The sequence below is a fragment of the Girardinichthys multiradiatus genome, chromosome 23, assembly GCF_021462225.1.
Source record: "Girardinichthys multiradiatus isolate DD_20200921_A chromosome 23, DD_fGirMul_XY1, whole genome shotgun sequence".
Taxonomy (NCBI): Eukaryota; Metazoa; Chordata; class Actinopteri; order Cyprinodontiformes; family Goodeidae; genus Girardinichthys; species Girardinichthys multiradiatus.
Window position 1 is genome coordinate 42,192,521 of NC_061815.1, and position 25,386 is coordinate 42,217,906.

General features: G+C 39.0%; 1 protein-coding gene across 1 annotated transcript in view; it reads right to left on the reverse strand.

The window, feature by feature from the left end:
* Positions 1-7,977: 7,977 nt before the first annotated feature.
* Positions 7,978-25,386, reverse strand: part of fat2 (FAT atypical cadherin 2) — a 138,786-nt gene continuing 121,377 nt past the window's right edge. Inside the window, exons 25-29 of the mRNA XM_047353683.1 lie at positions 19,445-19,598; positions 17,178-17,277; positions 16,921-17,069; positions 14,073-14,344; positions 7,978-10,804 (exon numbers count right to left, since the gene is read on the reverse strand). Coding sequence (XP_047209639.1) covers positions 10,308-10,804; positions 14,073-14,344; positions 16,921-17,069; positions 17,178-17,277; positions 19,445-19,598 — 1,172 coding nt within the window. The 3' untranslated portion in view covers positions 7,978-10,307. The remainder of the gene's footprint in view (positions 10,805-14,072; positions 14,345-16,920; positions 17,070-17,177; positions 17,278-19,444; positions 19,599-25,386) is intronic.

Here is a 25,386-nt window from a genome sequence, read left to right on the forward strand (position 1 = left end):
GAGGCCCAGGATGCTTCGATAGCGGCCTTTAGCTCATCCAGAGTGTTGGGTCTTGAGTCTCTCAACGTTCTCTTCACAATATCCCACAGATTCTCTATGGGGTTCAGGTCAGGAGAGTTGGCAGGCCAATTGAGCACAGTGATACCATGGTCAGTAAACCATTTACCAGTGGTTTTGGCACTGTGAGCAGGTGCCAGGTCGTGCTGAAAAATGAAATCTTCATCTCCATAAAGCTTTTCAGCAGATGGAAGCATGAAGTGCTCCAAAATCTCCTGATAGCTAGCTGCATTGACCCTGCCCTTGATAAAACACAGTGGACCAACACCAGCAGCTGACACGACACCCCAGACCATCACTGACTGTGGGTACTTGACACTGGACTTCTGGCATTTTGGCATTTCCTTCTCCCCAGTCTTCCTCCAGACTCTGGCACCTTGATTTCCGAATGACATGCAGAATTTGCTTTCATCCGAAAAAAGTACTTTGGACCACTGAGCAACAGTCCAGTGCTGCTTCTCTGTAGCCCAGGTCAGGCGCTTCTGCCGCAGTTTCTGGTTCAAAAGTGGCTTGACCTGGAGAATGCGGCACCTGTAGCCCATTTCCTGCACACGCCTGTGCACGGTGGCTCTGGATGTTTCTACTCCAGACTCAGTCCACTGCTTCCGCAGGTCCCCCAAGGTCTGGAATCGGCCCTTCTCCACAATCTTCCTCAGGGTCTGGTCACCTCTTCTCGTTGTGCAGCGTTTTCTGCCACACTTTTTCCTTCCCACAGACTTCCCACTGAGGTGCCTTGATACAGCACTCTGGGAACAGCCTATTCGTTCAGAAATTTCTTTCTGTGTCTTACCCTCTTGCTTGAGGGTGTCAAGCCTTCTGGACAGCAGTCAGGTCGGCAGTCTTACCCGTGATTGGGGTTTTGAGTGATGAACCGGGCTGGGAGTTTTAAAGGCCTCAGGAATCTGTGTCGGAGAGTAGGTGCTGCAAGCTAAAGGAGAAAATGGCTGGGTCCAAATTCAGAGGCAGCATCCTCCGAAGGACCGGCCTACGTAGGCCAGGTTCTTTGATGGCAGCAAAAACGCAAAGGCCGGAAGTGATCGGCTGTGAATTTGGACGGTCTACGCTCCATCAGCTGTTCCCGCCCTTATCTCAGCGTAACTTCTGTCACCTAGGAACTGTGACAGTGTGAAGCACAGAGCTGTAGCCGTCACGATGAAGCTCAAAGGTCTCCACCGTCTCCACTGTATATAACTGAACATGCTTTTTATTTACCCTTATATGTATTCCTGATGGCTTATAGGCTTGTTTTCTTTAAAATATTCATGTTTTATTATTTTGTAATTTTATTCTCACTCCCTAATTAGCCATTTAAGATGTTTAAAATAACTTTTCTGTTCATAGATATAAAAAAATAACACTAAATAAAGTATATTGATGACAAATACCATCGAATGTATTGGCGAAACCTATTTTTTTAAAAGAAACTTTAGTAGAAACTGATTTGGGATTATTTCAATTGTTACGAACACGGAGAAGAAATGAAAAGGACAAAAAGGATGAATGAAAGAGAGAAAGGGCGGCAAAAAGGAAAAGGGGAGCGAAGGAGAATAGAGTGGAGGAAAGAAAGAAGGATGAAGAGAATACAAGATAACACCCTGCTTGCTTCTATACCTGCAGGATGCAAGCGGTGTGGTAAATGCGGCTCAATATAGAACATTTGTGTATCTGTTAACACCTGAATCTAAACACCTGAGTGTGAGTTGGTAAAACCTTTAACAACCGCTGCACTAACTGCGAGCCGGCTGTTATCACAGTGGGAGCGGACATCTCTGAACACGTTGAACACTTTTGCTCTTGTTCTCCTGATTATAAATAGGTTATAGAACAACATTTCACTGCGATTACAGCAGCTTTTTGGGGTCTCTACAAGCTTTGTACATCTAGAGACAGAATTATTTGCCTATTGTTCTTTGGAAAATAGTTCAAGCTTAGTCATACTGAAGGGAGAGTGTCTGTGGATATACATTTTAAGCGTTGCCTAATTATTCTAACACATGAAAGTGGTTTGATCTTAACCGCTGCATTGTAACTCTAGGTGGGTATTTATTGTTGTTTTCCTGCTTGAAGACTTCAACCCCAATCTCATGGTTTTGTAACCACCAGTAAGATTTCTTCCAGGGTGTCATCAACTTGTACCATTTCCCCTGTCCTTGGTGAAGGGAAGTAGCCCCACAACATGATGCTGCCACCACCATGTTTCACCATGCAGATCTGTTCTTCAGGGTGTTAGTTTACTCCTGCATGTAGCATTTTGCAAGCTGGTCGAAAAGTTACATTTTGGGTCTTATCTGACCAGGGCACCTTCTTCTGTTTTTGCTATGTCCCCTAGATGACTTCTTAACACTTTCTCTTAGAAAATGTTTTCTTCTTACTACCATCCGGGCCAGATTTGTGGAATGCACAAGTAAATAAAAATGCACTGCTCACTGTACCATATATATCGATATGTTTATGTACAATATATCCATGACTACTCGAAGCATCTGTAATAGGTTGTGTGTGAGTCTGTGCATGCTGTACTTGACAGAAAGCGAGCAGACATGAACAGGGGTCATGGCTCATTTATGCCTCAGGTTCCTTTGACAGCAAAGACATAAAGTGAGAACATAAAAAGAAATGACACACGTCAGTAATTACAGTATGGCTGCACTCAACATGAGCTGAAGACCATCCTCCCCTCCTCCACATACAACCACTGTAACCTTTAAATTATCACACCTCATCATCTGTTGGCATTTAAGTTTCAGCTGTTTTAAGGTATTTTAAGTACCAACAATGCTTTTTGCCTCTGGAATTAATCTGAGTCTGAGAAGAACATTTTTATTCTGTAAGGTTAGTTCTCAGTAAACAATTTATCCGCAGAAACATGGAAAATTACTGCATGTAATTAAAAAAGCAGCCTGGATAATATAAACATTCTTAGACCTTCTGGTCTTGCAGCATAACATATTTTGGCAACCAGGTGGGAGCAATCAGGACGGTTAGCTCTAATAGAGTGCATCAGAGAAATTCATATCTTTTTCTAAATTTCAGTACAAAAATATACAAGCAAATGAATACCTTTTTGTAATCTCTGATATTCTCATAAAAGTCTGATGGTTCTATGCTTATTATGGGTTAAATATCAATCTAACCAGTCATTAAGAAGATTTAGAATAAATACCACCGCAAAAAAGAGCAGAAGGCCTAATCATCAAGGCAATTATCTTTTTTCTGTAGAAATATTCCCATTCAGTAGGAGACTGAGGACTATTCCCAATGAAAAAACCACAGAGCCCTCTGACCACCATCAGTAGGCAAGGCAGGAGAAGTGTCTTGCCCAAGGACACAAAGACAGAAATGGACAGAGCTGGGGTTCAAACAGGCAGCCCACTGGTTACAGGACAAAGCCATACCTCCTAAGCCAGCATAAACCACTTGATTTGCAAAAAACCTGAAATATTAGGAAAAGCTACAAGGATGTGTCCTGGCATGAAACCAGGTGCATTTTGTGCAATTAGCTGAGATGTGGGACATTACAGATAATGTTGTGTAATGTATCAATGAGGCATCTTCTCTGTCTGCTGACCTTAATTCACTGTTTAAATTGCTGCCAAATGCTCCTGAAAATGGCTGACCACCACTTTTTATCTCTGGTTTCTGTATGCAAACTGCTAATAAATGAAATAATTGATATTCTCATTGCTGTAAAGCAGGTCCAAATTAAACCATTCCTCCCAAGCTTTATAGATGCTGATTTCATTTTCTAGCAGGACTTGGTGCCTGTTTACACTGCCAAAGTTACCAATACCTTCTTTAAAGTCTATGGTATGACTGTGACCAACTGGCCAGCAAACAAGGCTAATCTTAACCCCAAAGTAAATCTAGGGAGTATTGTCAAGAGGAAGATGAAGCAAACAACACCCCTGCAATGGAAACATGCTGAAGGCTGCAATTAAGGTAACATGGGCTTCATTAACACCTCAGTAGTGCCACAGGCAAATCACCTCCACGCCATGGCATGGTAGGTGGTGGTAATTTATGCAAAAGGACCCAGAAAAAAAATGACATTTATATTTGCGGCTCACAGGTTTAATGAAACATTGATTTAAGGGAGTTTAAAAATGGCTGAGATTCCTTTTGCACATTTTGTTTTATCTCCAAGAACAGAAATTATGGAGGCTGTAACTACACAAAAATACACTGATTTGTGTTATAAAAAGTGCAGGAGGAGTTATCGAACCCTGTTTCACGAAATGTCTGTGCTGGCTTGTTGTTTGGGTTTTATGTGATCCACACAGACCTTAGACAGCAGAGAGGACTCCCAGATATTACTATTGCTATATGGGAGCATTAAGGTTTCTAATGCAACCACAGAGATAAAGAAAGCTGGACCGAACCAAAACTGCTCTACACCTAACTGTATTACTCACCTGAAACTACAAGTTTATTGCAAACATCAACAGTACTGGAGAAAAATTTGCAAAAGTCCAAATGCAGCTGCCTGCAGCATTTAACCCCTGCATAGTACAGGAGATGTGATCCATCATGATTGGTCCCTCTGACCAGAGGAGATTTCCCAACAGCAGCGTTTTTATGATCCATTCAAGTACATCTGGTACAATAAATTGTCCAAATATCAAAACAATCCCAAATGTATTTTTTTTATTCTTAAATGTCTTCACAGTCTTATTAAAACAAATAAATGTTTAAATGGTTTAATTATTTTTTAATCTATCCTTCCATCTGTCCATCCATCCAGTGGCTATACCCTTCTCGATTTATAAAAACATCTAATGAAATCTCAGTTCTTTACTAATCGCTTTTTACGTCTCTTAAACTGAAAATGAACTGAATGTCTTTGAACCATGATTTGTGGGTACAGGTCACCCTTATGATATATTTCAACATCAAAACATTTTCATACTGTAAAAAGTAAAAGACAACCATGTTAAACTAAACTGAATTAAATGTAAAAAAAAAATCAGCAAACCAACATTTTAATGTGAGGTTAAAATTGTGAAGTCTGGTCTATTAAAATGTGAGGCTTGATACCTGTGGAGTTACCAAAAAAAAAATTCCAATAAAATTTGTTGCAAAAGGACCACATTAAAGACTGCCTTTGACCTCCTCACCACCTCTGACTGCAATGTGAGCAAAAAGCAGTGGATCCAATTCTGTCTAAATTGCACTAAGAATGAGAGCACTTCAGTGCTTTAATCTTGGACATAAGGTGAGTCACTGAAACCTGCAAGAAACAACCTCATGGATTTGAGGGAACTTTACAGAGATGGACTTTTTCTTCCCTTCTTTACTCCTTAGTAGAGGGGGGAAACCTTTCTTATAAGCATGGTAGCACCCGATTCAAGTGACAAAACGTTGAGGATATGAGGAAGCATTTTAGCCTGAGGTGAACGACTTCACTTCTGTCAAACATGAATGAGAGCAAAAAAAAAAAAAAAAAGTAGTAAGGTTTAACCATGTTCAGACTAACAGGATAGTACATGCTTTGATCATGTATGAAGAAACAGAGTGAAAAAAGAACATTGCTCTTTATGTATTCACAGAAAACTGAAAGTGACCTTTGACAACTGGGAATTTTAATCCTTTAGGTAGTTTGACTGACAACTACTGCAGGTTGCATGAAGTCCTCATTCATACCTCTCTCCAATATTAAAAGAGTGTATATCTATATATAGATTGTCATAATCTTCAAAATAGATCTGACCCACATGCAGAAGAACACTCAGAGGAAACAACTGAATAAGTGAAAGGTGTTTATGTACAGCCAGTGAATCTGGGACATGAATGGGTAAATTCCCCAACTGTATGAAGAGAGGGGAAGAGAACTGGTGAAACAGGGAACTGATATGTTGCGAAAAATAACGTAAGGTAATTTCTGTAATCAGGAAAATGGCTTACTAAACAAATGCCGTCAGGTCGCCAGGGGTAGAGGGAGTCGGGACCCAGGTGTGCGAAGCGGAGTAATCCAGATGGTTTCACTGGAGCTGAAGAGTGAGTACTGGTGAGTTCAGGAGTTAGTTCAATGTTCAGGTACTTGTGTTGGAGGGTGGACAGGGTACGCTTCTGCCTTGGTTCAGGTGACGGAGGATAACAGGAAGCTGCCAGCTTGATCCTTGGGAACGAAATCCACCCAACATAGGTAATCTTGATTGTCCAGAAACCTCTGGGACCAAAGTTAATTTTCAACAAAGAATGATCAAAAGGTTCAGATTTCTGCCTGCAAAGGAACGTAAACAACGTTAGCTTAGAGACCAGAAACAAAGCATAGCTTAGAGGTGGCTGAGCTTGTTACCACTGAAGGCAAACACTCTGGCATCGAAGTGCTGGCAGCCTCCTGCTTAAATACTCCTCCAATGCAATCAGCAGATCAGTTGCACCTGTCACCCACCTGAGAACTCCAGCACCATCCGGAAACTGAAAATAAAGTGCAAACAAAAAGAAACACTCGCAGAATCCAAAACCCCGATATATATATATATATATATATATATATATATATATTGTGTAAATAATGTTCTATAGATTTTAGAAAGAAGCTTATTTTTAAAAGAATTTAAGTCATATATATTAACATCTTCAATTAATTAGTTAATTGATTAGTGAGCAAACAGAAATCCAGTCTGTGTGTACAATGATTATTGTTTCCTGTAAACCTCCATGCCTCTCTGGTTTGTGCACTCTGTGTGCTGAAAGTAAGTGTTGAAGGGCTATTTTAGACCAGATAACTACATAAAATTTGCCTTCTAAGAAATATGCTAGGCTTTGACTTTCATTTTCTCCCAAATGAAAATCGAAAGTGTTTTGATTTGCATCAATACAATTTTTACACATTAAATGATTGAAATAATATAAAACATTTATTGATAATTGTTAATTTCACAGAATTTAACTAGAGTTTTTTTTTTTTATCACCATCTCTCAGGTGAGTATTTTAGATGGAAATTAAAAGTTAACATCCACCTTCTGCAAGATGTGGGTGAAATTCATTAGTGATGATTACATTTATCAGTCCTAATGCAAAGAGGAAGCTGTAGAATTGCTGTATTTGTCATTACAACTGAATTAAATTAACATCACACATATCTCTAATGGAAAGGCAATTGATATAACGCTAAAGCAGAGATTAACTAAGGCAGTGAACAGTAATAAATTTTGTTGTGTAAAACGAAGATTTAGTCTGAGTTATGTTCAACAATGGCAGATTTATAAAATTAAAAGTTTTATGTTGACACTTAAGTTCAATGCCTATAAGGCAAGTCCTACTCACGAACATAGCACAGCAGCAGTGAACAGTTCACTTTGGGGTTCTATATGTTAAAGAAAGAGTTGGTTTAAGGCCCTAAACCTATCTGAACCAATAGCAGCACAAGACACGACAGTGTAGGTCACCAAGACATTTTAGTTGGCAGAGAGCTCTTAATTTACATTGCTTTGTGATATATGCTGTTCATCATTACTACAGTTAAACATTTAGGCGCTGGACTTGGATGCTGATAATGACAAGAGCTTGAATGAACATCTTAGGGTTAGAATTAGAGAAGTCTTCCACCTGGGATCCTGATACTGGTGGTGGAGTGGAGGCCTGAGGAGATAAGGGAGTCAGAAAGAGCTTGAAGCCCGATGGTGGAGGCGTGGTGGAGGAGGGTCGAAGCTCAGCTGAAGAGCTGGAGATTCTGCATATGAAGGTCTTTTAAAGCAAAGCATTGAGGGATGATTGACTGAAGAGGAATGCGAACCAGAAGCTGATTGGTTGGAGCAGAGAACGTAGTGGAGTAGTTATACGAAGCCTGAAGTGGAGGTGAGTCTTCCAAGTTGAATTTTCATCTAAACTCCATTTCACCACTGAGACATTTTAATATGTTTTAAATCTTGCTAATTTTGAGACAAACAGAACACAGAGCAGCATGAAGTCTGATATCGTTGGTGTTTCTAGAAGTTGTATTTATTCACTTTTGGAAACAAGAAAGAAGTGGAGCACATTTTAATAAAATCTCTCAGAGAAACAACAGAAACATGGGGATGCCCACATAATACAAAAATAAACTATAATTGAATAAAAAAAAACATATCTAACACACATTCAAGCGGTTTGTATCCTGCACAAAAACAGCACAAAACTATAATTTTATTTACATGTTAGTGCTTGTTTATAAGACTTTGTTTTGTCCAGGATGAATTTTTTCAGCTAAACCATCAGTGACAGGATGTACATCATCCAGTGTGTGGCTATGTTTAAATGTCAAAAGAACAGGAGATTCATGTAACAGGTAACTCACTATTAGAAAGGAAGAATGATAATTAATCATTTAAGCCCTCCTGTCCACCTTTATGCAGAAAGTTGCATAAATCAATGGTTTTGCTTTGTAAGAAGATTGAGTCCTATGTGGTCTTGCTTATAACAGAAAATTAGGCTTTAGAGTTTTATTCAGCTCTTCAATACAATAGACATTATCCAAAATGGTCAATTAATTTAAATACATGTAGGTTGATTAGCTTTTACAAAGAAGCAGCTAGTCAAGGATGCATCAGATAATGCTTGTTAAATCATAAATTTGGAAAGAAGGTGAGATTTTAGTTAAAAACTCCAAAAAGCTCCAAAGCACTGATGGTACGTCATAAGTTACTGTATACAGCTTTGAATGAATCAGTTTGAGCTCTAAGATTAAAAATTCATTAACCTGAATAACTTCCTCTTTCACACGGGTCTGTTTTTCAAAACTCACTGTCTACTTGTATGTTATGCATGCAGCTGTCCTTTGTGATTAACCGATACAAGTTAGCTGTGCGTCTTCATTACACTTCATGAAGGGAGTTAAGGTTCTTCAGAATAATAGCAGAGCTGGACAGAAGGGCTGAACTAATGAGGATTAGGATGGGCTTAACTAATGAAAAAATATTATTTATTCAGAACCACTGAAATTACTTAAAATACAGCATGTATCTATTGCAATAGTTATGATTTTTTTGAATCTTTAAACCACCTAAGGTCAGGGACAGAGAGTGTGGAAATTGAAATTTGGACCTAATACAATAATCAAACTGCATTGCAATTTGAAGTTTATCTTAAATATTTTAGTAAAAAATTTAAAATTGCTTTTTGCTGCAACAAACGTCAACTTTACATTTTTTCTAAGTGCTGTATGCAGCAAAGGTAGCTGTAGACCGAAACAGGAATTTTATTAATCAGTGTTATATTTTTCTACCATTTAAAATGGCTGAATTGGCTTTTCTTTGCTGCAGCAAATCTTCCATATGAAGCGTTCCCATGAACATCAAGAGTGGAAACATTGCTGAGCAGCGGTTAATCCCAAACTTTGAACCAAAATCCATTCAGCACTCATTAGAATCCAGGAGGAAATGTTTATAGACAAGATGCTGAATCATCCCTGTGTTGAGTACAGTGTAACACATTTAAAAATACTACATCACAAATAACATCACCAAACTACTTGTTTAAATGGGGATCCAGCCCCACTCAGGAAAGATGTAAACAATACATGAGTAAAACATTTAAATGCTTATCCTGCATTTAAAGTTCTGAATGTCTTGTTTAATACTTTTAAACCTTTTTTTGTTGGCATCCTTGCAGTTTGAAAAAGATCAGGAGTACAGATTCAATTATGATTAATGTAACACATGATTTACTTGTTCAGTTCAAGACAGAGAGCAGGCATTAATTAACTGTCTTGTACAGAGTGGCTGTCTAGTCAGAAATGTAGGGAAATGCATGATAGCTACACATTTGTTTCAAACATAGTCTTGTCTGTGGGGAGGCAGAGTCTCTCCTGTTAGTTAAAAAAAAATCGTATTTTGTTTTCCAAAGAGTGCAGAGTCAAGTCAGTAACACTGTTAATATTTTCTGGTTGCAGCAGTTTTTCTTGATTTAAAAGATGAACTTCTAATCAGCTTCTCCTGCAGAGGTAATTGAGCAGTCTTGAACTACCTCCATCTATTCTGGGACAGTAAAACAGTATTGCTTGCAGAAGTCAAACAAATCAGAGACATCTGAACTGTCATTTGCAACGGTTCTTTGATGTCCATCAGGGTGGAAAGAAAAGATGATTGGATTGAGGAATCAGAGCTCAGCTGAAGTAGACTTCCAACTAAGATGTGTACTTGTACACAAAGCTGTCTTAAACTGGAAGAGCGGCTGAGGTGGAGTACTTTTGCTTTGTGTAATCAGTTTATGAAGCCAACATAATCTTTAGCAATGAAGGAGATCTCTGTGTAAAATGGTAGATTTTGTCCTAAAACATGACCTCTTCACAGCTCCCATAATCACTCTCCACTATACTTGACCTATCATAGTTGCGGTGGTATTGCCCCGTGGGTCGTGTTTGAGGCTGGGCAGGGTTTGGTCCTGGTGGCGAGCTGGTCTGTTCAGCATAGGATGGCATAGCCACACTTAGACGCATGCTGAGTCTCTTATAGCCTGAAGAGACATTGTCGAGGCTCCGGGTGTGCTGAGTGGGATAGTAGCTGATGGCAGTGTACTCGTTTGGGCACTGAGAACTTGGAAGAGGAAGACCGTCTGGACCCAAAAAGTCATCTAGGTTCTGGTTGCTATAGCATGGTGGCAGTGGTGCCCTCCGATCACAGCGATCTAGTGGGAATGGGAAGCCCCCAAAACGGGAGTTTCTCCGAGAGTCCACATTAGAGGTGGAGTACGCATCCTCCACAATGTCAAACTGGGGGAACTCCCGGACTGTTGGGCGTCCATAATAGTCAGGGTCTGCTGGGTAGACTGGGGACAGGAGAGAGAAGTAGATAACATCAGAATTTGTCCTGAAACAATTAAGTACTTTTTACAAGGCATTAATTTTATTATAATATAAAGGTAATTATAGTAATTATTATAGTGATTATACACATTCCTACCGTAGGCTACAAAAACTAAATCTTTAAAAAGACACACAGTGATGAATATTGGAAAGTTGCAAATTTCCTCTGATTGGAGCACTCTATAAATTAAACTGAATTTTCACTTATTGACATTAAATATTGCTATTATGAAACACCTTGAGTCAATGTGCAACCACACGCCCATAGGTTTGACAAGCATGTCAAATCCTTTACCACAGTACCTTCGAGTGGGTTTGAAAGGCAGAGCAGGGAGAAGAAATGTATCAAAGGAAGGCTTGGAATAAAGTCCCCACATTTTACTTAAAGGCAGGCTGAACAAAAAAATAGCTTCTAAGAAAAGCACCTGGAGAATCCTTTTCATCTTCCTTCAACATTATTACATTTCAGCTGGAAACCTCAGTATTGACACCTTCAGCTTTTTATTTAAGTTCCTGTCGTTTCTGATGTGGATGTTCTTTACAAGAGTAATCGCAAGCCAAGTCCACAACCAGGAGCCACATATTTTAAAATACAGCAAAATTTAGTGCACTGATGCAGAGTAAACTGCCAAACCACGTAGATGTTAAAAACGTTTCTTTAAAAAAAAAGAAATCATATTTGGGATGTTTCTGTTAGATAACTTACATTATTTAAAGTAGTAATAGTAATATTTGTGAAATAAATATGGCATGTTATTACTTTTTAACGCTGCCAAGAAACTGAAATTTTGCCAAAGCTTATCAGGCTGTCAGAATTTCATTCACAATAAAATATCTTCATGTTGTCGCTTTTTAAATCTTCCAAATTGTTTTTTTTGTGAAGGGGAAAAAAAAACAAAAAACATTTGGCCAACCTTTTGTTTTTTGCACCAAGATAATAAAAAAATTGTTAAGGATTATTAAACTAACAGCCATAAAAAAGAAGATTTCGCTCAGATTTTTATAGCATTGATGGCATTCATAAATTATTCTCAAATGATTTTAGACAATGATTAGCACTAATTAGATAACCTTTCTCTTTTGACCTCAGGTAGATTGGAAAATAAAAGCCAATCTAAAATAATTTCTGAACCTTACCATGGTGGAGGGGTTTGAGCACTCGAACGATCCCAGAGGCTATGTTGTCCGGAGCTTAAATGCCCCTGATAGGTCTCTCCGAGTACGAGCATGAGTTTTTATTTGATGTTTATAAAAATTTGCTATATGTCAGTTTTTTATTTGTTTTATTTAATTGTTCATAAATGGTCAAACCTGGAGTTTTAAAAGCCTATGTTAGTTCCACTGAAATTGATGATAATCTTTAGACCAGTGAAAAACATGGATGAAAGATACTGGTTTCTGGTTTTGTTAGTCTTGAATCAGCTGATAACAGTTGAAACATTGACATGGCCTTGTGATTGCTTCACTGACACCTTGGACCACGTCTATTTAACTTGTGACTTTTTCGGTAAACACTTGTAAACAATCTTGAAATCAATTTCTAGTAAACTCTTAGACTGGTGAGGCCAATATTCAGAGAAAATGTAACACAAAATCAGATGCACAGAATGGAGGATTCAGATGGTGTATCCTTCTAAAAACGATTTAAATAACATGTGAAGTAGTCCTTCATTTGTCCTTTATTTTCAGCGATGAGGTTGAGCAGATAAATGACCTGCCATCCTGGTGTTCCCTCGGGGGCAATGGCATGATGAACACCTGATCTCCCTCTCTTTGTATGTCTCTAGAACATATCTGTAGCTGTATGAGGTACATGGCTTTTGCTTACATTCTTAAAATTAGAGAGAACATGTAGAGAACACGTTGAGAAGATGAACAATTTTACTGATTAATGAAGAGAAATCAGCAATAATGTTAACTTTCTGGCATCTCAAACTTCTCAGTCTTCATTTCCACTAAATACAATATTTTACCCACAGTCCAAAGACATGCCTGTTAGGTTAATTGGTCACTCTAAATTGTCCTTAGGTGTATGAATGAGTTTGTGCATGGTTGTTTGTGTGTTGCCCTGCGATGGACTGGCGACCTGTCCAGGGTGTACCCTGCCTCTCGCCCATAGACTGCTGGAGATAAGCACCAGCTCCCCCGCGACCCACTATGGAATAAGCGGTAGAAAATGACTGACTGACTGACAATATTTTACCTCTAGAAAGGGTAGAGAATGAGGTGAAAATCAGTGAGGCTGAGGAAAGGATGGTGTATAATATAAAACAGTTTGAGACATAAAATACAGGAAGAAACTAAGGGGAAACAAAGGATGAAAAATGAGAGTGAAACAATTTCAAAAAGAAAAGGTGGAAAATAAACAGCAGTGGAAGAAAAGTAATTTAGTATTGCTGATACTTTTGACTTTGTGTAGAAATGTTTCATCTTTCTGAGTCTAATCTGTGTTTTTTGCTGATAATAGTGTATCCAGTGATGATTCACTCTGCATCAGTTAAATGTTTGTTTACAACAAATCATTTCACTTGCCCTTACTTAGCTGTCAATACTGTAATTGGTCCATTTCAAAGACTAATTTTGTGTTGCTGCAATCTTCATTTTGTCATTTTTGTTCAATGCCATGTTTACAGTTTAAAAGCTGTCATCATCTTCACCAAAAATGTTTTTTCATTTTTGGCTTTTAGTGTGTATTATTTGTTTTGCTTTCACTTTCGATAGTTGCTGCAGCAACATAATTTGTTTTTGTTTTTTTACCTAAAAATGTTAAAAAATGGTAGTCCTGACTGATTAGAAAAACTAGAAATATAATGTGTTTTGAAGTTAAAACGATATTCTTGTTTTTGGAGAATTTTAGAAAGAATTTAAAATGCTTGAATTTGAGGAAAATTATACATGTTCTGGTTTTTATAGATTAATTTAAACTCTTTTCAATAAATTAACCTACAGACTTCACAGACGAATCCACATTTGTTGTATATTATTACCTTAAAGCCTTTAGCAAACATTTGGTAATCTTATAAGTTAATAAATATTAACACTATTAATACTGGCCATACTGGATAGAAACAATATTTTATTTCATTGTTCTATGAATCTTTTTTTGTATTTACTTCTTTTTATTTCTTCATTAAAACTAATTTCATCTTCTGGGGGGGAATGCTAAAGTTAAAAAGTGATTTAATATCCAAGACTGTTCATCTGATTGTATGTTTAAAACAAACTACACACCTTCATAATCCATGTCCCAGTGGCTCTTCCTGATGGAGTCATTGTCAGAGCTTGACGGCGCTCTGACAGGAAGGTTGGGGGCCACGCTGCACACAACTGGCCGCTGTGTCTTTGGGGATCCACCTCCTGAACCAATTTGGCTGTGGGGTCTCAGGGATCTGAATGGTGTGTGATCCAAGTTGTTGCTGGAGCTGACCACTGAGCTGACCTCAACAGGGTTAATGTTGTGGCATTCTGCTTTGAGGCTCTTAGCCAGACTGGGCTGGAAATACCTGTTGGAAACCAATAAAGATGCTGTCAGCATGTAGTTCTATGTAGGTGTTTAAACCTGTGGTGGCCTGAAAACATGTTAAATGGTGTTTTCCTCTTTTGGTCTGGATGTTTGGGGTTTTACTTTTGGTGCAGGCCAAATATTCTCATAGTTTGGGTTTTCTCTGCTGTAAAAAGTCTAGCTCTTATATAGATAGATTCATTACACACTGAGTGATACATTTAAAAAATATGTCTGATATTTCATAATGGCTTACAGCTTATGAAACAACATTGAAATAAGAAAAAATGTTCAACTGTAAAGTTTGTCAATTTACTGTACTGTATTTGCACTGAATACTTCGTCACGGTTCCTTCTGCAGGAATTACAGCATCGATGCAATGTGGCATAAGGTAAATCAGCCTTAGCAGCACTAAGATGAATCTCCACCCTTAAGCTCTTTAATAGGCTTTTCATTACAATCTTCGCAATGATCAATCTTCGGAAGTCACCCTTGTTATTTGTGCTCCTTTTTCTACCACCTTTTTTCCTTCCACTAAACTTTCCATCAAAGTGCTTGGACACAGCAATCAATTACTATCCTCCCGGTTATTTAGCAGAAACCTTCTGTGGCATATCTTCAATGTGGAGTTTGTCTACTGGACAAATGTCCAGTTAACAGTCCTCTCTACAGGTCCTTCTCAAAATATTAGCATATTGTGATAAAGTTCATTATTTTCCATAATGTAATGATGAAAATTTAACATTCATATATTTTAGATTCATTGCACACTAACTGAAATATTTCAGGTCTTTTATTGTCTTAATACGGATGATTGTGGCATACAGCTCATGAAAACCCAAAATTCCTATCTCACAAAATTAGCATATTTCATCCGACCAATAAAAGAAAAGTGTTTTTAATACAAAAAACGTCAACCTTCAAATAATCATGTACAGTTATGCACTCAATACTTGGTCGGGAATCCTTTTGCAGAAATGACTGCTTCAATGCGGCGTGGCATGGAGGCAATCAGCCTGTGGCACTGCTGAGGTCTTATAGAGGCCCAGGATGCTTCGATAGCGGCCTTTAGCTCATCCAGAGTGTTGGGTCATGAGTCTCTCAACGTTCTCTTCACAATATCCCACAGATTCTCTATGGGGTTCAGGTCAGGAGAGTTGGCAGGCCAATTGAACACAGTGATACCATGGTCAGTAAACCATTTACCAGTGGTTTTGGCACTGTGAGCAGGTGCCAGGTCGTGCTGAAAAATGAAATCTTCATCTCCATAAAGCTTTTCAGCAGATGGAAGCATGAAGTGCTCCAAAATCTCCTGATAGCTAGCTGCATTGACCCTGCCCTTGATAAAACACAGTGGACCAACACCAGCAGCTGACACGGCACCCCAGACCATCACTGACTGTGGGTACTTGACACTGGACTTCTGGCATTTTGGCATTTCCTTCTCCCCAGTCTTCCTCCAGACTCTGGCACCTTGATTTCCGAATGACATGCAGAATTTGCTTTCATCCGAAAAAAGTACTTTGGACCACTGAGCAACAGTCCAGTGCTGCTTCTCTGTAGCCCAGGTCAGGCGCTTCTGCCGCTGTTTCTGGTTCAAAAGTGGCTTGACCTGGGGAATGCGGCACCTGTAGCCCATTTCCTGCACACGCCTGTGCACGGTGGCTCTGGATGTTTCTACTCCAGACTCAGTCCACTGCTTCCGCAGGTCCCCCAAGGTCTGGAATCGGCCCTTCTCCACAATCTTCCTCAGGGTCCGGTCACCTCTTCTCGTTGTGCAGCGTTTTCTGCCACACTTTTTCCTTCCCACAGACTTCCCACTGAGGTGCATTGATACAGCACTCTGGGAACAGCCTATTCGTTCAGAAATTTCTTTCTGTGTCTTACCCTCTTGCTTGAGGGTGTCAATAGTGGCCTTCTGGACAGCAGTCAGGTCGGCAGTCTTACCCATGATTGGGGTTTTGAGTGATGAACCAGGCTGGGAGTTTTAAAAGCCTCAGGAATCTTTTGCAGGTGTTTAGAGTTAACTTGTTGATTCAGATGATTTGGTTCATAGCTCGTTTAGAGACCCTTTTAATGATATGCTAATTTTGTGAGATAGGAATTTTGGGTTTTCATGAGCTGTATGCCACAATCATCCGTATTAAGACAATAAAAGACCTGAAATATTTCAGTTAGTGTGCAATGAATCTAAAATATATGAATGTTAAATTTTCATCATGACATTATGGAAAATAATGAACTTCATCACAACATGCCAATATTTTGAGAAGGACCTGTATAATTGTGTATGCCATGGCATAATTTTTCTGTAAAACAATCTTATGTAATATTCTTATTTATTTTCTGAAAAACCTTTCTGAAACAAAATGTGGGTTCTCATAAGCCATGGTGTCATAATAATAAAAACTGGCAAAAATAAACACTTCAAATATATTACTCTGAGTGCAATAAATCTATGCATTATGAGTTTTACTTTCTAAACTGAATTACTAAAATAGCATTTGATAATATTCAAATTAATTTAGATCCACCACACCTCACTCTATTAAAAAAAATGAATATACCATGCTTACCCACTTGAGTCCTGGACACACACAGGCTTTTTCTTCTTCTGCTTCACATAACATTTCCTGACGCAAACAAATATTCCAATAAGGAACATTATTCCCAGCACACTGGCACAAATCTGTATGATTTCCACATAGCCAAACTCTGGAGATACCTGACAGAAGATAGGAGAAGATAAGTATGACTTACAATGGATGAGAAATTACTATGACCAGTACCAAACTGTACCATAAAGGTCCATAAAGATCTCCATAAAACTGACCAGTGGCAGCGGATCACAATAGATGGAGCCATTGGTGACTTTACACTCAAAGCTTCCAGGACAGAAACTAGGCAAGCAGACCTCAATCTCGTTGTGGCATCTAAAACATTCAGACAAGATAGATTTAACAGACCACAGAGGACAGAATCTACAAGTTTGCACCACTTGGGTGCATGTGTAGTAATTGTTATTCTAAGTAGTTGAATAAAAGGCAACTGAACTTCTTTTCTGGGTCAGCTGTGTTCAATTCAAACACTTAAATTTACCACACCCTGGATGACTTAAACAACAACACTAAAATACAGGATAATTCATGCAGAAATACAAAAATGCTGAAATTCTTCTCACTGTATGGACCACTACCATATTCAGTTAGATGTATTTTGACAAACTCAAATGTACTTTGTGATATATAAGGTATTTAACAGAGGTTCAACAGAATCGTGTCAACAGTAACAGTTTTCTGTTTTTCTTAATGGATTTGAAAAGATAAATGATGAATCTAACCTTGTTCTAACAGATTATCTGAAATCCCAATTTTAAAATATGTTATAAATAAATGCAGCTAAGTGAATCAATTTTTATTTGTTAGTTTACTAATAAATATAGTGTAACCTTAGAGGAGACCGCGCTTTTTTTGTAGCTGCTCTCAAGATGTGGAACGAGCTGCCGTCATGTTAGACGCCTCATCGATCTGCGAGTTTATAAACCTTCTTAAAACACACTTATTTGCAAAAGTGTTATATACTGCCTGATAGGTTGGCTATTATTTTCTTTTTCTTTATCTTATCTTAATTTTTCGAAGTATATTCTAACATGTCTGTGTTGACCCTGTCTGTGTCCTCTATGTTTTATTTGCAATATGTACAGCACTTTGTAAACCTTGGGTTATTTTAAAGTGCTTTACAAATGAAGATTGTAAGGTATTGTAATAAGAAATAGCCCAAATGTTGTATTTTTTATTTTGAAACTACCAAGGAATTAGACTGTTTATTTAAAATTAAAGAATTAAAGATGTCTCTGAACAAGAGCGCTACAGCAAAGAGTAGCACAAAGGCTGGCACCTTGGCCAGGGAGTAAAGGCTATACTTGACTAATGACACTAAAAGCTTTACTGTAGCCCTTCATCTTCCCGGTTCATGTGAGAAATACCTCCCCAAGGACTGGCAGAGCTCTGATTGCTGAGTACTACCACCTTACTACACGACCTATCATTTGTTTTGCATAAAACAGCCTGGTGCTGGGTTTAATCTGCCCATTTCCCAGATGCTAAATACACTTGATGTGCTACACTGAAATCATTTCCAAGCAGCTCTTTAAAATAAATAAAAAGTAAACATTTATTCAGTTTTTGATACAGCCAGAATTTATGGGCTATCTGACGTTACATTAATAGATATATGTTTGTAATGTTTCTCTGTGCTGCTGTGCACTTAACTGACTCATTTTCATTATGATATGTATAAATATTATAAAACATCTTTCTACATTTAACAAGTCATACATAATATTTCCAATTCCTGCAATTACAACACACAGTAATTTTTCACTTACTCAGTCGGAACGCTACCTGCAACGTGGCTGGCTCTCAATAACCGTGAGGGGCAATGCAATTTCACAGACGGATTTAATGTCTTATGCAAATGCCCCAGTAATTTTGTTTGACGGCCGTTGGTGGTGTGAGAGGAATGCAAGTATCTGGTTGTGAGAAGAACAAGTTTGTGTGGAAGTGTGTGTTTGTTCATTAGAACATGAAAGTCTGATTGCTTACACATTTCTCGAAAGGCAGGCGTGCACTTTGAAGCTGTTTTTGACAATGTGGTTGGTGCGTTTTTTTTCTTCCTATTTTATTATTTTCTAGGCCTTGTTGGACCCATGAGAATACCTCTAAGTATGTAATTACAATTTTGTGTGCACACTCTGACCGCAATTCATGTGGGAGTGATGCGATTGCCGGTAATTGGTTTTATTACTCAAGTTCTTCTTGTTTATTTGTAGGGCTGCAACTATTCGGTCATTTCTACTTCTGTGCCAGTCATGGAACCCATGGAAAGATTACAGCAATGTCTTATTGGTGTGTTTTAATCTTGATCACTTCCCAAGTGGTGGCAAACATAATTATGTCTTAATGGTGATTAGTGGGTATTGACCCACTGCCTTTCAATCAAAAACCTCTTCAGTCATCATGTAAAAGCTTAAAACAGTACAAATAAGCAATGTTTCAGGTAGTAAAATATAATGAATGTGATAAGTGTGTATGTCTCTACCTTGCTTCAGTGTTTTCCAGTGAGCAATTACACATGTAACCTCGAGCCTTTGGTATGCATACCCTGCCATGGGTGCATGGCTGTGAAAGGCAAGGGTTGTGGACCAGCTCGCAGCGGGTGCCGTGGAAGCTTCCTGCACATGTGCAGTGGGGCTCTGCAGAATAAAATAAAATGTAGTTAGACATCTGAGACAAGAGCGACTGATCAAAGCCACATAGAGCGTCCCCAACAGGCAGAAATTATTCGCAGCAAAGGTCAATGTGATTCACCCTGGAAACAACAGAAGTGTGTTTGATGTTGAAACGAGAAAAAGCAGCCCTCAAAGTAAAATACTGGTCATTAAAATAATAAATGTGTTTACAATGACAAATATTAACATGAATGCAAAATATCCACAATGTATTTTTATATATATATATAGAAACAAGGACTATGAAACAAGAAAAAAATCCCGTCAAAACCAATATGCAATGCATTTTTACTTTTAGTTAAGTAAACACGAGGATGCGGTAAACAGAATTACAAGTTGCAAATGTGCAACTAAAAGCAACATAAAATCTTATAAAAACTCACAGTGTCACAATAGAAGTTGCAGCAAGCAGGAGCCTATCTGGATTTTATAACCAAAAAGCCAAACCAGTGTTTTGGTAATGAAACAGCCGAGTTGTGTCTCTCTTTGTGAAATGCATTTCCACTGAAGAATGTAGTTTAATACATGATATAGTTGACATTTTTACACAGATTGATGCCAATAATATTATTTCTTATCAGTGTATACCAATGTTGCATAATACTACTAATAATAAAAATAATACTCTATAAGGCACATAATATCCAAATCCTCATCCTGGATGTGCTCCTGAATGAGGCATGTTTTATTATTAAAGATTGCACATTGAAGTTTCATTTTAAAACGAGACACCACCATCTATCTTTTATTTAACCTGAGAAGATTAAAATCCACTCCACACATTTTATCCTGCGCCCGGAGAGAAACAGGTGTCACGACTACAAGGCCCAAGATTTGCAGCTCTCTGATGACGTGAGCGCTGTGCAACAGAGCACTTAGCTGACCAGATGACCAGCATGGACACCCGGCATGGAGCTTCTATGGACATAGGGAAGTGTCCAGAGGACAATCAGGGACGTTGCTGTTATTAAGGCTCAACAACTCCGCAGCAGATTAGCATTGCACTAGCCGAGGAGGGACACACAATGGCACCTGGCAAACACACAATGCCAGTGTCCTCCCCATCTAACCACCATTAGTGTATGTGGTATTAATATTGCAAAAGAATGATTGTAATGCAATAATTATAGGCTATATATAAATTAATGCATGCCACCTGTGGGAGAGGAAAGAGGAAAATACATATTTATTGTATCTGTATCATCAGTATTTAACATATTTAAATATTTAACAATATTGAAATTGTATGATTTCCTTATATTATACAACTCTATGGACTTTTCCCAGCAGTCTTTATGTGAGAAGCGGGGCACACCTGGGACAGGTCACCATGCCATCTGGAGACCTTACAGTAAGTCATCAGTGTGAACTGCATCACAATATTGTGGCCCCTCAAAAAAACTATTAGAATATAATTTTGAAGTATTTAGTGTAAATTAGGTAACTTGTGTTGTTTTCATAACCATAACCTAAAAAAGGCCTCAAGGTAGGAAAACATTCACCAAGATCTCATTTGTCTTTTATTTACTTCCCTGCTGTCTTTGGTAGAGAAATATGCAGAGAAAAAACAAACCTTGACAGTCTGTGTTGTTTTTAACACCTGTCTGATTACATTGCCCTTTCCTTGAAAAATCTATTGGGAAATAAAGGCAGTGGTTGTTTCTCATTGCAGCTTTCTTCTGTAACTGATGCATAACTTAAATGCAATTTGACATGATGATGAATAAAATCCAGAGCGAAGTAATACCTTCCAAACAGTGTCTACAGAGCCACAGAGGCGCTTCATGGGTTGTACAAAGAAAATAATAAAACATGATATAGTTCTGAGACTTGAAAAGAAAGCCAACTAGAGAAACAACATTGTGGGTGGTGGTTTTCTTTATTTTTTATTTTATTTTAAGTTTTCAAATTTCAACACCCAGATGCACATCAGAATAGATTGAACATTGCAATTAACAATGCACGCTCAGAGCCAACATATGTATACGCATTCATACACATACAGGTATATACACACCCTAATAGGTGGCGGAGGGGAGAAAGAGATTATATGATTCATCCGTTCAATTTAGTCTGGCCTTTGCAAAGTGTTCTAGGAAGGGATTCCAGCAACGCTTTAAGTCATCTTTAGAGCCTCTGCGAAGTCTTTCCATTTGTAGAAATCCTGACACATAGGTATTGGAAAGAGGCATTAACTCACTTTTTGACCAATTGATAGGATACCCGGATATTTTACTGAAAGATGTAATCAAGCTAAGGAGATGTTGGAAGATTTGTACATGAATTATCATTACTTAGTTTTAAAAGGTTCTTTATCCTTATGATTTGTTATTAAAAGACATTTTCATTTATTTAGTTGGGTGAACTTTGATAGAAGTGGTTTGAATACTTTTCACATATGTTTTTTAATCTTTACTTTTATGAACTATTAACAGAATTGTCATCTTGTCTTAGAGTTACATTTGGGTGGTTGCTATGCAGACTGAACAGGAACTTGTGTGTGTGTGGAGTTCTGGGAAGCAGTCCATTGGCACCCCAGCTAATCCTGATGTCCTTGGATGCCAGATGTGGACATGTGGGCTGTATCAGTATATGGACAGAACCAGTTTTATTCAGTAAAACTTGTATTTGTGAAACTGTGTGTTGCCACATCCACGATTCTGTAACATGAGTGTTTTTCTTTCCTTAATAAAAGGCTGTGACACAGGGCAGCTCCTTTGAGAGAATGAACTGTTTCTCCCTGGCCAGCCAAAAATAACTTTGACTCTCTTGTGTGTTCATTGCAGACCTTCTCTGAGTTTATCAGTGTGTCTAACTCTGACAGAAGGGAACAGATTTTACCATGTCATGTAGATACAGTATCACATCATCGGCGTATAAGCTAATGAGCGTTTCAACACTTCTGACTCGTAGCCCCTCAATATGTGGGTGCTCTCTTATGGCCACAGGCAGAGGCTCCAGGACAATGGCAAAAAGCGCTGGTGACAGAGGGCAACCCTGCTGCACCGAGCGCTGTAAGCGAAATGGGGCTGACCGGTCATTATTTGTCAGGACAGAGCACACTGGTTTTTGACATCAGTTTCACCCAGGAAATGAAAGTCTCACCAAAACCGAACCTGCGCAATGACTCAAACATATAAGGCCACTCCACCTGGTCGAAGGCTTTATGTGCATCAATGGCCAAAATTGAGGCTCCTTTGGCGTTTTTATGATCATGGTAAATAGAGTTAAGTAATCGTCTTACATTAAAAAATGACAGTCTGCCGGGTATGAACCCCGTCTGATCAGGATGGATAATAGATGCTAAACATTTATTCAGTCTGGTGGCCAGAATTTTTGTGATTAGTTTGCGATCGAAATTTTGTAGTGCAATCGGCCTAAAATTAGCTGGATCAGTTTCATCCCTCCCCTTTTTTGGAAAGAGAGAGATGTTGGCTTCATAAAGAGTTTTGGGGAGTTTACCATCCTTTTTTGAAGCAGACATCATCCTAAACAAGAGTAGTGCTAGAATGTCACAAACGTTCTTATAGAAATCCGAGCCAAAGCCGTCAGGACCAGCAGCTTTGCCAGAATGAAGGGACCCCACTGCATCCTTGACTTCTTAAAGCGTTAAATCACACTCAATGTAGTCCCTGTCAGGTTCATTCTGTTTAGGCAGCAGAAGCATTTAAAAAAAATCATTAAAATCGATTAAAATCAATAGATGGAGTTGCTTTATTCTCAGAGGAATATAGCTCGGAGTAAAACTCCCTGAATCTGCGATTAATGTTGGCAAGGTTGATTATGAGGGTGCCAGTTTTAGATTTGATGCTATAGATTGACCTTGGAGCGTGGGCGCCCTTGAGTTGTTGTGCTAGCAACTTTCCAGGCTTATCTCCAAGCTCCAAATTTTTTAGTCATAATTTCCAAAGCAGGTTGCTAACCTGGCTGCTCACAATTTCATTGTATTCATATTTAACTTTCAGAATTTCCCTGTAGTCATCAGATGATTTGGAATTTTGACATTTCTTTTGCAGATTGGGGAGAACATTATTGATTTCATGTAGGCGTTTCCCTCTTTCTTTTTTAAGGGCCGAAGTGTAGGAAATTATATCGCCACGCAAAACGGTCTTTAATGCTTTCCACAAGGTGGAGTCTGATACTTCATCGTCATCAGAAGCACGTCAAAGATTTTCCTAAAAACGTTTGGTTCATCTGTGTTTGGACCGTATACATTAAGGAGAGTTAAAGGTTGTGAATTTATAGTGCCAGTTACCATTATGTATCTGCCCAGGGGGTCACTGTACAGAAGATGTCTGAAATGGAATATTTTTTTCTAAATAATATCACTACACCCCGAGCATGTGAAGTGAATGGTGATTGGTATATTTGAGTTACCCAGCTACACTTCAGTCTATGTTGTGCCTCTTTCTTGATATGGGTCTCTTGTAAAAAGATAATGTCTGCAGGATTTCAGATGCTTAAAAACTTTCCCCCTCTTTAATGCACTACCAAGCCCTTTTACATTCCATGTGATCAGTTGCAGATTTCTCCCCTCTGTCCGCCTACCAGTGCCAGCATCGGTCATTAAACAGACAAATTGTCAAACAAGCAGCCTCGATATAGCGAGACAGAGAAAAATGATACAGAAAAATGAGGCATACGCATCTGGGTGAAACAAAACAAACAACACACCCCCGAAAACGTTCCCCCCCTCCCACTTGCGTCTCCCGAACATGACGCATTTCTCCCCCTTTTTAACAAAACATGGGCTGCCGGACAAATAGTGGACCAAACTCAATCAATTCACAGCGTCCTAAACCACAACAGCCATTGGATCAGTGAATTATACTGTACAACTCTACTAGATACTCTTAAAATGAATCTTCTGAAAGAGCTGACCCAGTCCAAAATAACTAGCATGCAGACAGGACGTCTTTACATCACTAAATATAGATCATCAGATAATCCGCTGCATGACGCACACAGCAACAGTAGAGCCAGCTCACCTTTAAAGGCAGAGAGAGTAAAAATAGAGGGACCACAGTGCACACTATTCCTTTTCTGTCATGCTTCGTTTCTTCCTCAGGTGAGCCACCACAGCCTGAGCCGGGTCGCTGAAAACCTCAGGATCACTCCCGTCCTGCCATTGCACCTGTAACCAGGCCGGGTACCGCAGCTGGAACTTCATTCCATCCCCTCTCAGGGCTTGCTTCACATTCCGGAAGGCACGGTGTTGGCTCATTACTTCACTAGTGTATTCTGGAAAGATCAAAACTTTGTTCCCCCTGTATTCCATTGATTGCGTCTCTGCGAGACGTAGAATCAGCTCCTTCGCCTGAAAATTATGTATTCGTGCTATGATAGTGTGTGGCTTCTCCCCCGCAGCAGGCTTGGGCCACAGAGAGCGGTGCGCACGGTCGACCTTGAGTGGATGTGGAAAGTGTTGTTCACCCAGCAGTTCAGGAATGATCTTAGAGACAAACTCCATTGGTCTCCCTGCTTCTGAGTTTTCTTTTATGCCAACAATTTTTATGTTGTGCCTTCTGGAGCGAGCCTCCAGGTCCAACAACCTGGTTTGTCGCTGGGTCACAAGCCTTGTTAGCTCCACATATTTCGTTTCAAGTTCCCCAAGCTGCTCCTCGAATGCATTGGTTGCTAGCTCTTGGCCAGCCATACGGTTCCGCAAGTCGGCTTGTACAGCGAGGACAGACTGGAACTTAGCTTCAAAGGCATCAAATCATTCATCTAGCTTCTCCAGAACCGATGCTGA